Here is a 13827-nt window from a genome sequence, read left to right as displayed (position 1 = left end):
ATCTTAGGAATTAATAATGGTATGTCTAAATTTCAGTAACGATGCTAGATTCATGCCACAGATCTATATTGCTATTGTTGCTTCCTAATGGCATGCAATTGTATTCACGGTATTGCCCAATGTCCACAATTTTATACGGGATAAAGAGGGTGCCACCTTTATTAGAGAGTATGCATTTGTGGGAAGACTCTGGTTTCAGTAGATAGGAGATCTATAGTTGAAATTGGTCAATATTGTCGTTTGTAGCGATGCGCTTGGGATAAATAAGAGTTCTAAGATCTCGCATGACTTCTTTCAACACATTCGCAAAATTATTCCAGATACGTGAATAAAATTCTATTTTAGTTGAATTTCCATTTTGTATTATTAACAAATTTCTATTGTTTTCACTTTCTCGCATACGAAGTATATAGAAAGTATAATAGTCAAAAAATTCGAAATTGATACTTTGACAAAATTTCCACCTTTTAGTCTTCTCCAACAACAACAAAAAAAAAAAACACATATCCGTCTATATATATGCAACAAAAATAATTGAAAAACGCTTTGGGACAGACGGATGAAATTTGATAGACGGTATTTATATCAAATTTGTAGCTTTTAATCAAATTTTGAGCAAAATCAGCCAAGAGGAAGTCTGTCTATTCGGCTGTTCGAATATAAGTTAACAGAATAACTTCAAAAGGAAGAGATGGATAGAATTTCATACACATATATAACATCTATAGTCTAGACATCTGTCAAGTCTTGCGTCAAATATACAAAGTGGGATTAACCTGTGTCTCTGTACTTTTATGCTTTTAAAAACATGAAAAGGCGATAACTCAATTCCGCAATGACTTAAATTTATCAAATTTGTTATGCGATTTTATGACTGCAAGTGTAGCTTTGTGTCAAATTTGTTTCAATCGATTGGGAAAAACGCATCTAAAACAAATTCGATATTCAGATACTATTAACTCGATGCCTGGGATTAATCGCCAAATAACTCGCCAATGATAACACAATAAAGTTAGTAAAAATACTAAATTCTCGCCAAAAGTTAATATTGTGTTTCGTATAACAATTGTACGCCAATGCGTTCTCTGGGATAACATCTTTATTAGAGTACTTTCGAGAAGGCGTTAAGGAGACTACTACCGCTGGTTTATTTTAAATATAATTTATTGATTTTATTTTTCAGTATTGTTGTATCGCCATTGTGGTGAATCTTATAAGCCAGATAACAGCTACGCTACCCGAGAAATTGCTTTTGTATCGTGGTCATGTTATAGGACTACGAACCACAAGGTCCCGGGTTCTATCCTCGCGCATCTCAATTCGCCCTATTGGTGACCTCGGACGATGAACCGTCATTCTTCGTGTAGCTGTTGTGGCGCCATCTATCCACAGCAAATCAAAGTCGTCAGACTCCCTTGACACAGCAATAGCATAAGCAACCACTCACCCATACACACTCGCAATAACGCTTGGCGCTACTCAAATGGGTACAAGCGAATTAGAATCAACAGCTAATATATCACCACTCAACAGCCATATCGTTCGTCTCACCTCCGACTCACTGGAGGGAGAGTACTGTGGTGAACCTTATAAGCCAGATAACAGCTACGCTACCCGAGCAGTTGCTTTTGTATCGTGGTCATGTTACTGGACTGCGAACCACAAGGTCCCAGGTATATCCTCGCTCATCACAATTCCCCACAGGTGATAACTGAAAGCGATATAATGATATATCCAGACTTCGAGAAAGCTTTGGGGAGACCATAAATAATATTAAATATAATTTATTGATTTTATTTTCTGGTTTATTTTTTAGTATTGCTGTATCGGCATCGTATTTCCAGCTAAAATCAAGAACACTATTAGAATTTTTAGAAATGCTGGTTAAATTGAAACAAATTCAAAGGCAAAGACCGCTAATAACCAATAAGAATTTATTTGCACATAAACTCAAATAATTTAATGTTTTAGAATTTATAAAAGACAGATCAATGTCATAATATCAGTCACAGTAATAAATAACAAATTATTTGATACAATATTTTGTTGGAAAATATTCGATTTCAATAAAAAATAAAAAAAAGGGAGAAAATAGAAAATTCGTCTGATTAGAAATTGAAAATTAAAATATCATTAAGATTTACAAATAAATGAAGTTTTTAAAATTTGTTAGAACTTGAACCTTCTCGAGTTGTAGATCGTTTTTTAAGCAGAAAATTAGAAGACATAATGCTGCGAAATATATATTAAATTTGCAAAATGATTATAAACAAGTCTTATTTTTTCTAAATTTTGCTTGCATTATTTCGAGAGCCAAAACGGAATTAGTTTCGACAACTTTAGCCCACTCGTCGGATCCAAATACCTCTTCATGATATAATAAAATGTAATCTTCCACAGCTGCCCTGAGCGCATTATCGCTGCGCTCATGCGCAAACAACAGAAGATTGCTGGCAATTGGCACCCTCAAATTCTTCAGGAAGAAGCACGAGATGTGAATCTTCAATCTTTGAATTTTGTACACATTTGCCAAGTCGTACAGCTTCATAGCAGTATGCCATTGCAGATCTTCTAAAGAGTCGGTGTACAGAAATAGCAACATTTGAGAAACGGTATTATCGTCAAAATCTGTCATCTCAAAAAGATCAGTTGGTTCGTCTTTCAAATCCTTTGTGAAGATCTCCTTGAAAGTAGAGGAACTAGCACAGAGGACAGTTTTATGGGCGGGGAATTTAGTGCCTGCAGTTTTGATGACAATATCACAAAACATTTGACTTTCATAGAAGGACTTGAATTCGTCATGAATATCAAGACCAAAAGATATCCTGTTTTCATATGTTCCAGGAGGATTTTGATTTACTGAAACGAAATAAAGATGAAATCATATGTATGGAGTCAAGTTTAAGCAGAAAAGAAGAATTACTGTAAAATATCCTTTTATTGATCAGTTAACACAATAAAAGCTTTCATTTTTTCCCAGGCATTTCTGTTGTAATTGAAGTGATTACATGTAATTAATTCTAAAATTCAGGTCTAAGTTAAATTTCATTCTGTATTATACTAAACTAGAGGCTTCATTTAACAAAGTAAACATCCTGACTAAATCAATACCACTCTAAATCAGAGTCAAAACTCAGAATTTAAGGGACTTGCTTCAATGAGATATCAACACAATATGCTTATAATATTTTAAAGAACTATTTTTAATAAGATTTTACAAGTGCACTTCCACCATCCTATATCAAATATAAATCTTTTACTTTTATTATAGAAGCACTAAGAATTCAAACAATTACTGAATAAAAATTATTTGAATTGACATTCGTGTTCGTTTAAAGTTATAAGTTGATCAATTGGCGAAATTAATTTGACACTAAATCAGAGTCAAAACTCGGAACTTCAGTGACTTTATTCAATGAAATATCAGCCTAATTTCAGTTCAGTTATATTAAGACTAAGGTTATTTTCGGCCGAATCTCATAATTCTAAACCGCGGTCAAGTGGCGTGAACGAAACCTGAGGTGGCGCCCCCTCCCCAAGCTTCCGCACTCCAGTGATGGGGGAGGGGCGTGTGGCCCCAAGGGACTTAGCTGTGCACGAGGCACGCTTACACGACTGTTCTACGATTGAATTGATTCTCGAATCTGAAACCCTCCGGTTCCGAAGTCGAGACCTCACCACCAGGCCATCAAGGCCTCATATCAACCTAACAAAATGCTTATAATATTTTAAAAAATTGTATTTTTAACAAAATTATATGAGTGCGATTCCACTATTCAATATCAAATATAAATTTAATTATTTACTTTTATGATAAATGTACTAAAAATTTTAAAAAATAACTGAATAAAAATTATTTTAATTGACAACCATGTTTGTTTAACGTTATAAAATGTGAAGACTGAAATACAAACATTAATAACGCTTAAAATTTAAAGTGATGAAATATCTTCCTTCAGAATTAAACTAAATCTGTAAAGTAAATTTTAAGGCTCTTATTGAACAGTAGTATGCCTTAGTTCTATAGTCCAATTAGTCAGGCCTGCACAATATGTTCAAATGTATCTCTTGATACATAAACAGCTGCTATCGATTCAATGGAAGTTAGGATTAAATTCGTACTTTTACTTTTGAACATATGATTTTTTTAAGCTTTCAGTCCCTATGCAGAGAGTATTTTTGCATATTCGATTTGAAGGAATTCTGATAATAACATCATTCTGAATTCTTCAGATTCCAGAATTCGAATTTTTTGACGATTGCGCAGTTCCCCGTTTACCTGGATACCTTTTTTAAACTCTGCACATCAGAAAGTCAACAATTTAAGCAAAATGATAATATCTGCAATAACATATTTACTTTCAAAGAATAAAAATTCTAGATCTAACTGTATTTAATATAATCATTTTTATGGGCAAGAAAATATACAGCAACAAAAAAAGAAAGAAAACACCTGAAGATTACATTAATGGTATCTAATCTCTCGAAATAAAAGCCGGATCAATTCCAAGAGTTTTCTACGAACCTTTAATAGAAAATTTGTTAGATATTTCTCCATCAGTTTATTAGGATCAATTACGAAGTAAGACATTTAACATCAAAATTATTCTTCCTGAAAAACATTCCACTTGAAGTCACTATTAGAAATGGATACTATATATATATAAAACTAACGAATGTGTCAGAGAAATCGAGCTTATTACTAATTTCCCAATGGCAACAGTTAAAATATCAACAAAACACCATTCGAATTTCAGACTGCTTTATTCATTGATCATTTGGTAAAAGTGAATTATAGTGTGCACCCTGCTGCGCCAACAATACAAAGTCGCCAATAAAGATGGCGGACAAAATAAGCAAATACTTCCGCGGAACAGTTACGGTTACCATTTCCCGCCATATAATTAGGACTTTTTACTGATAAGCATTGTTTTTTTTTCTTCCCATACTGCTCGATGCCTCTTCTATAGCATCTGTCCTTCGGATTCTGTAGAAGGCACCGGGCAGAATTTTTTTAACTTAAAAAAGCATCCTACGGCTTCGCGAGCAGCGGGAGCGGGAACCCAGTAGCTTCGCCAGCATATTGAATATAAGGACTGTGTGGATAACAGAAACAATACATAACCAAAAGAAAAGAAAGAACGGAGAAAGAAGGAACATTCTCCATACAAAATTTCAAACAAACATCCTTTTCCCAACTTCATCAACTCGTAAAAAAATATATTCCAATCACCCTTCATCCATTCTGCCGGTTCGATATCAAACCATTCTCAATACAAAATTTCAAACAAGCATCCTTTTCTAACTTCATCAACTCGTAAAAAAATATAAATATACATATTTAACTCACCCTTCATCCATTCTATAGGTTCGAAATACTCCCGACATAACAAATTGTGAAGAGAACCAACCGTTAGAACACCAAAAGAATTACGAGAACTGCGAAGAATTCCATCGCAGCTGTCTTTTAAAGTGAGAATGCAGACGATTTTTTAAAGCGCATAATGAAAATTAAAAATTGCAAAAGAAAAAATATTTTCTGCTCGTTTTCACATTAAAAAAAAGAAGAAAGTATCTTAATTATAAGTTTAACTTTATTTAATAAACTTTTAATTATAATAAAGAGCAAAATTAAAATCTTTAATCGACATTTTTTTAATATTTTTAATTTAACATTTTTTATAATATAGTTGTAGTTTATGTACAACTCAACCATTGCAAAAAATAGTAAACAAAACAGCATTAGGGTTGCTAGAAGAGCGATCCGATGGGTTGCAATATTGGCGACAAACTCGGGAGCACACTATTCTTCACTTAATCCGAGCATTTTTACAGTTTAATGAATCAAACGCTTCGCTTAGCTAATTAATGGAGATGCAAAATATTCTTAGAAATGTTGTTAAGATAATTCGCCATGTCACCAAAGAGGACATCATTCAATCAGAAGAAAGAAGATATAAACAAAAGTTGGCGCACTTTTCAAAAATCACCAACCATGAGCTTGTGCCGTGTTTTTCGGAGGATTTCTAGACTAACTATCTTGAACAGACTAACCAAGTTGGTGTTATCGCCAACTTGGCGAAGAAGGGGGTTAAATTAAGATTGCTCCACAAAAACTTCAATGAAGCGCAAATATAAGCTTAACTGTTGTCATAAGTAATCATGATGAGACTTTTAAGTGTTTATTAATGTACGATTCCTCGCCAAGAACATCAAAATCTTGCCAGTCAGCCAAAAACTTTCTACAAGTCTGCGATCCTGGATGCATACAAGTAATGCTGACAAACGGCTTTTAAAGTTGCAACCAAAAATTGTCACAATTATATTTGGCGAGAAATGGCCCAAATGTTTTTCAATTTTAGTTCCCGTACATTAATTTTAAATCTAATTGTAATCGCTATGACTTGCATTCGGAAATTGATATTCATATCTTCCAAAATAATTATCTTATAAAAAATACTTTGTCTTAAGACTAAAAAATACCTTTTTAAAAATATAAATACCTTTTTCAAAATCATTTTCGAGCAATTTTTCATTTAATAATATTTTAGTTCAATTTGATACACTATCAGAAACAATGTTTCTCTGGATTCGAACTCTACATCAAAACACTCAAGCACGTGCTTTTGCCTATCATACAATCCGTAGTAGGATTTTCATTTTTGCTTTTTATTTCTTAATATATACGCCTTGTAAATTGCAGTAAACTAATTGAATTCATTAGTTTTAGTCGTGTTAAATAACTAGATTAAAAGTTTTCTTTAAAGAAATGCAATTAGTTATTATCCATATTAATAAGATAACTGCCTAATAATTTAATAACTTTGGTGAAGAAACTGGTCGCCAAAAGCGACTAGTTTATTAAAAAACCAATCATCACAATAAATATTTCAATACTTTTAAAACAGTTAAGGGATTTTGAAAAGGTTATGACGAAAAGCTCAAACATAACACAAAAATAAGCATTTAAAAATGTTAGAAATAAAATTACCTTTTTCATTGTATTTCGAGAGCATAGTTTGTATAACTAGCTTTGGTTGCTCGATAGTTAAGTGCTTCCACCTAGAGGAAGTAAATATCGTCTCGTCGTTTTCCCAAATAAATTGATCCACCCTCCGTCTCAATTCGCTATCTTGATGCCTGTCAGCCAGGAATAATAATTCAAAAACGTTTTTAACATTGATATTCTTTAAAAAATGAGAACAACATAAAAGCTTCAGTCTTTCTATACTGTATTTATCAGCTGCGTAATAAAGCTCCATGAGCGTTTTCCATGTGAAAAAAGTAAAGGAATTGGTGTAAAGGAATTTGAGGAATTCTCCCAAAGATTCAGGTGTAATATCTTCGATCTCAATGCATCTCTCCATCTTCTCTTTCATTTCGCCGCTCAGCATTATCGAGAATACAGTGGAACGGGCACACAGCACGAATTGGTGGGCAAAAAGGGATTTATTTCGACTTTTCAGTTCCACGTCACAAAGAACTTGTTCTGTATACATTTTCCACAAATCATCAGAAACATTTGACAGATCTTGTAATTGTCCATAGGGGGTGTAACGAACGACATAATTCGAAAAAAATTCTGGAGCTCTGATTGGGCGATTCTGCTCTATTGCTTTTTGGTCTTCGCCTGTTGAATAGGCTAACTCGACTGAAATCTCATAATGATATTTTTCTGAAATTTCTTTTTCTGCAGGCGGCATCTTGTCCACAAAGGGAAATCTCCATTCAGTTTTCTTTGGACAGCCAAAGAAATGCCTTGTGCAATCGAATATTTTTCTTCCCGTCTTTTCGTTCACAATGGACATTTTACAAGTAGAGTATTTCATGAGTTCTTCAGTGACTGGAATTATTCCCACGTCCATCACTTCACCATGAGGTATAAAGCTAAAGACCATCAACGTTTTATTATTTCTGCGTACGGATTGAATCGGAAAAGATTTCTCAAGCGCATTCTCAAAATCAATATGAACATCCCTCCGCGGTATTCGCTGTACCATCAATCGAGTGAACCCGTAACATTCGTCGAATTCAGGAGCATTCCCATCAGCCAGCCACATTTGGCAGCGCAACTCAAGTGTGTCTCGTGGCACATACAAAGCCCGTTTTCGACCTAATACTTCATATCTCTGTATAAAACACTCCTCCCCATATGTGGAAAATCCATTATTTTTAAAATTTGTAAAAGTTTGGGGAATGAAAACAGAATGCAGCTCTGATCTATCGGTAGACATGCAAGAAAATTTAATATTTAAAGATAAATTATCGGGACCACCGTCTTCGCTTCTGCATAGATTTAAACTAAAGAAATCACTGTTATCTACACCTCTGGGATATAATTCTAAAGTCCAAAGTGTAAATCCAAACGGCTTGCAACAGAATTCCGGACTAACTATCGGCCTCCCTGGTTGGTGCCAGGCATAACTTATATTTTCAATACTCCAAAAGAAGTGAAATGTCTTCATTGTTTCTCCAAGTAGAAATATCGCTTTATTTTGAATCAAAAATTCATATCCAATGAGTCGATGATTCGAATTCTTACAAATCGGTCATTCCTTTTAACTTCCAACAAACCAAGTTTCTTACTTCTTGCCACAAAAATGGACTTTGGAAGGCTTCAAATATAAAATAACAAGCTGTTTCAAAACTATGATGAAGCTCAAATTTGATTTGATTAATTAAAGTCAAATCATTCAATCCTTTTTTTAACAAAAAAATAAAATTCAATAATTTGAAGGTTTGTTTGGGTTCCGAAGAGTTCTTTCGAAATAAAATTCTGCTTCAATAACTGCTAGCAAGATCAAAACTTTTCTTCTTTAGCTACACGGGAAAAGAATTAAAATGAGGCGGAAAAGATAAATTAATAAAATATTTCGTCACAATTTTATTTCCTCAAATTGGGTTGCCATTAAAAAAGAATTAAATAAAATTAAATCAGTATTTAGTATTTGGACATCCGATTGTCATAATAGTAATGATTTTCTTATCAATATGTGTTCTGAATTTCGAATCCTTTAAAATAAAATTAAAATCCTCTTTGGCTACCTCAGAAATGGCGTCAAAAAATAAACTAATGAAATATTCCCTTACAGTTCTTTCACTTTAACTTGGATTTCCATCAAAGAAAAGAAAATAAAAATAATATATAAATTCCACGATCTACAATCTAAAACTTAGGTTTTGAACGCCCAGTTGCTATAATAGACAATGCTTGCTCTTTGTTTTTTCCTGTATTTTGGATCCTTTAAAATGAAATTATTCCTAGTAAACACAATCCTTTGTTCCTTTTGCTTTTTGAGATTAGCGTGGGAGGTAAACTAATGGAATATTTTATTAGAGTTTCATCTTCTTAATTTGAACTTACATCAAAAAAAGAATTAAAATAAAATGTAATACTTTTATTCTTAAACTTAATATTTGGACGCCCAATAGACATAATAGTCTTTATTTTTCTTTGCCAGTGTGCTATTCTGAAATTAGAATATTTTAGAACGAAATTCATTATTGGAAAATTCAATCCTTTTCTTCTTTTTTTGCTTGAGCTTCATCATAGGAGGCTTGAGCTTCATCAAATAGGAGGGAAATATCCTTAACTTCAAAAAAAGGAATCGATGAGATGTTTCTTTACAGATTTATCTCTTTAACTTGGATTTCTGTCAAAAATAAAAAGAATTAAAATTAAATTAACTAAAAAAAGCTTCAAAACAGCACTCTCAAACTTAGCATTTGAACACATGCCCCCATAAAAATAAAATTGTTATTTCAATAGAACTTGGTTTGTTAAAATGCTTGAATTTGCAACAATTTTAATTTGTTGTTGATTCGATTCGCTCTCTTCCTCTCCCTCTATTCTTCCTCCCACTACCCCTCTTTTTTTTTTTTTTTTTTTTTTTTTTTTTCTTTTGTAAATCTCTAATACCTACTTTCCGAATTACTTTTCGTTTTTTGAAGCAAAGATCAATTATATATTTTTATAGGCTGTAATTTTCATTAATTAGTTAAATATGCCTATAAGTTTTTATTTTCTCCAATACGAAGTACACACAGAGAAAATATTGCAATTTTTGAAAAATTTGAATTTCAGATTTTGACGATTCACATTTTATCCCCACCCACTCCCGAGTTCAAAAACCGAATTTTTGGAATTTTGATTTATCTGTTTCTGAACATGAAATTACCCTAAAAGTGAAAGATAAAAATGCAATTTCTGATGAGTTCTGCTAAAAATTATTTGACGTGTATCTCAAAAAAATTTATTTTATAAAGCGATTCAATACAAATGCATTGGTTCGGAGACATAGCAAATAATTGGTTAACGCCAAAATAAAAACAAAAAGATTAATACAAATTTTCTTGCTCCGAAAACAGATAAATGCGTGCTAGTGTTTTGAAACTTAAACAATTTAATTATTTTCCCCGCCATTAATTGAAAAGACTCTAATTGCTGTAAACCACCTGAACCGTCATAACAATGTTAAAAAGATACAATACTAAATTAACATGTTTTGACGGTTACCCTAATATTGGTAATACTAAACATTTTAACTCCTCGAAACCACCTGAACCGTCATCATAAGGTTATAAAAAATGGCAAATTTTGGTAATACTAAACATTTTTCGCTCGAAACTGCCCGAACCGTCATCACAAGGTAAAAAGGGTACAAAATATGATAATTATCAGCATTTGATCATCTGAAATCATCCAAACCATTACTGTGAGTTTCAAAGCATTTGGTTTTCCGAATCTAACTTAGCCGTTATTATGGGATTTTAAAAGGGTGAGCTCTTTCAATTATAGCATTTTATAAACCGTCATTATGGGATTAAAAATATGCCAATTCTGATAATGATAAACATTTTATCACCCGAAACCATCCGAAACGTTTTTAAATGTTTAAAAAAATGTGATGATAAACGTGTGAAGGTCCGAAATTGTCGGAACCGTCATTATCAGAGTGTTGTTATAAGAGAATGGGCCTGGTAATGGAAGCATTTAATCGGCCGAAATTATCCGAGCCTTCTTTGTCTTCCCGCTGGTGTGGTGTGGAGAGCGGGGTGCCAGCTCAGGTGTCGTCCTCGTCATCTGACCGCGGTTCAAAATGACGAGATCCGTCTCAAAATAGCCCTAGTGTTGCTTCAAACGGGACGTTAATATAATCAAACCAAACCAAACCGAGCCGTCTTTGTGGGATTAAATACCATAAACTCAGGTAAAAAGCATTTGATTACCAGAAATCACTTGAGCCATCATTATAGGATTAAAAGAGTATGAATTCTGTTGTAAATTTCGAGGACATTGTCTATTATACCGTTAAGGTGACTGCTGAATTTCACGGCGATTTAGTTTGGTTTAGTTATATTAACGTGCCGTTTTAAAGCAACACTATGAATATTTTGGGATGGACCTCATAATTCTGAACCGCGATCAGATGAAGAGGACGACATCTGAGCTGGCATCCCTCTCTTCACACCTCACCTCACCAACGGGAGGACGTTTGGCCCTGACGGATTTATAGTGCAACGGACCCCCTTACACGGCGGTTCTTCGGTGAAATAAGGTCTCGAACCTGAAACCCTCAGACTCACAAGCCGAGACCTTACCCCGAGGCCACCACGGCCCACCTTCAATAGTTCAAACATATGAAAATTGCGTTGAGTCAGATCTGAGCTGTATAGCGTGTGTCCCAGTACTTCGAATCCCAATTCCTTTATTGTTTCGGCCGGCCGTAAAATTTACATAATTTTGATTCGTCTGTTTTCCATCATCATACTCTCAACGACTTTCAAATTGTCCTTATTGGTTCATGTGGATCGTCTGCTGGGTCTTTCGTCGTGACATAAAGAAATTCTACCCAGAATTCAAGCGCTCTATCCATTCGTGGATCATGCTTCGCGAGAAACAGTTGTGACGATACTGCGCTTGCCTTAGACGAATAATTTTAACAGGTTTAACCACAAACAAAAAGAAAATCGTTGTTCACATTTCCTCCTTGGTACAGATCGACAAAACGAGCTTCCATATTTAACTGTTTGTTACAGTTAAACGACTAACGCTGAAATAAGAAGTGACAAGTTGCATAGAAGTGTTGCCGACTACACTAATTCAGCCCTGGGTACTATCAGTATTACCAAACACTGGAAAAAGAAATTGCAAAAGTCCCTTTATTTTTTTGACTGACCCTCGTATATTTTAACCCTCAACCCTCAACGGATTTAAAGTGCGTCATACCCGCTTACATGATGGTTCCTCTGTAGAATTTGGTTTCGAATTTAAAACCTTCAGGTTCCAAAGCCGTACCTTACCACCAGATCACAGCGGCCCGAGTTTCACGGAGAATCATATACGTATATCTAAATTTAAAATAATCATATGCGTTTAAAATTTAAAATAACGTTGTTCGATTTTGCCTGATTGGAAGCATGTCAAGTTTTCTTCTTTTTTTTTTTCAAAGATATTTTTTGATTAAAAATTATGTAGGTTCTTGGTAACGTTGAGTGATTTTTGAATTTTTATTCTTTGCAATTTTTTTCTTTTATTAAAGGAATTTAAAAAAAAAACTATTTTGTTGAACTAAATTAAAGAGAAAATAAACTATGAATCGGAAAAAAATTGTTACATCTGGTACTGATTTGATTGCTTGCAATCACTCGAAACGTCATTGCAGAGTAAAAAAAAAGTGTATATTCTGGTAATGATATTTTATCTGGGAACCATCTGAAACACTGTTAGACAGTCAAAAACTATATCTTATAACCTTTAACGAACAATACTTACATATCTATATAAATTTATTTATTCCGTGTATCTCGGAAACAGCTCCAACGATTTTGATCAAATTTTATATTTAGATAAGAGTTTTACTTTTTAAGTTTATCAATATAGTTGTCTTTCATGAAAAAATACGATTTTACCTAAAAAAAAAATATTTTAACTAGCAATTAGAATAAGGATATTCAACTTCCGTTTCGAAGTGTAGGCAGTGCAGTATAGTGGTTGACGCTTGTGCTGCGGGTCCTCGGTTCGAGTCCTGACTTTTGCATTATTTTTTACTTGTGTATTTATAATTAATATTAATTGTTTTTAATTTTATCTATATAGGTGTCTTTTCTGAAAAAAAGCGATTTTAAGCACACACAAACATTTTAAATATAACTAACTCTAATATAACTAGCTTAATTAACTCTAATATAACTCTTAATATAACGAGCTCTTTTCTATCTGCTCTCATGCTGACATATAGTTCCATCTCATATCCTATTTCACTATGATAAAAATAGGGGCCACTGTGGCCTGGTGGTAAGTTCTCGGCTTCGGAACCCGAGGGTTTAAGGTTTAAGACCCGATTCCACCGATGACCAAACGTCCTCTCGGTGGTGTAGTGTGGTGGTGAGAGGGGGGTGCTAAGTCAGGTGTCGACCTCGTCATCTGACCGTGGTTCAAAAATTACGAGGTCCATCCCAAAATAGCCCTAGTGTTGCTTCAAACGGGACGTTAATATAACTGAACTAAACTAACCATGATAAAACTGAGTTAAGTTCAAAAATATAAGAAATGATAGATAAACTGAGTATTTTAACATGGCAGATTGTTTCGCACAACATGTTAAACTAAGTGCATTCGTGATTTTTTTTTTATTTAAATGACAAGTTCATATGTAGGTAAGATTGAAAAATATCCATATATAATCAGTATGTGATTCGTACCTAAATATTTTTTCCGAAAAAACACCGTTTTACAAAAAAAAAACAACTGCCGAGTGAGATTGGTTTTACAAATATTGACTCGATAAATTTCATTAAGAAGCGAAAGTAAAATTTGTAAATAAA

At 33.6% G+C, this 13827-nt stretch overlaps 1 protein-coding gene across 1 annotated transcript; it reads right to left on the bottom strand.

Moving 5' to 3' along the window:
* Positions 1 to 1917: 1917 nt before the first annotated feature.
* Positions 1918 to 8823, bottom strand: LOC129975880 (uncharacterized). The gene is made up of 2 exons (XM_056089143.1): positions 6992 to 8823; positions 1918 to 2859 (listed from the first exon to the last, which is right to left on the bottom strand). The coding sequence occupies exons 1-2, from the start codon at positions 8463 to 8465 to the stop codon at positions 2264 to 2266; spliced, it is 2070 nt and encodes a 689-aa protein (XP_055945118.1). The 5' UTR covers positions 8466 to 8823; the 3' UTR covers positions 1918 to 2263.
* Between the last annotated feature and the right edge of the window lie 5004 nt (positions 8824 to 13827).

The sequence above is a fragment of the Argiope bruennichi genome, chromosome 7, assembly GCF_947563725.1.
Source record: "Argiope bruennichi chromosome 7, qqArgBrue1.1, whole genome shotgun sequence".
NCBI classification, from domain to species: Eukaryota; Metazoa; Arthropoda; class Arachnida; order Araneae; family Araneidae; genus Argiope; species Argiope bruennichi.
Note: the sequence above shows the minus strand (reverse complement) of the source record. Positions and strands in the feature narration are given on the sequence as shown.

Coding starts and splice junctions, on each gene's coding strand:
- LOC129975880 (XM_056089143.1), bottom strand. CDS start 8,465: ATGAAGACATTTCACTTCTTTTGGAGTATTGAAAATATAAGTTATGCC. Junction 2,860..6,991: donor CTCGAAATACAATGAAAAAG/GTAATTTTATTT, acceptor ATTTCGTTTCAG/TAAATCAAAATCCTCCTGGA.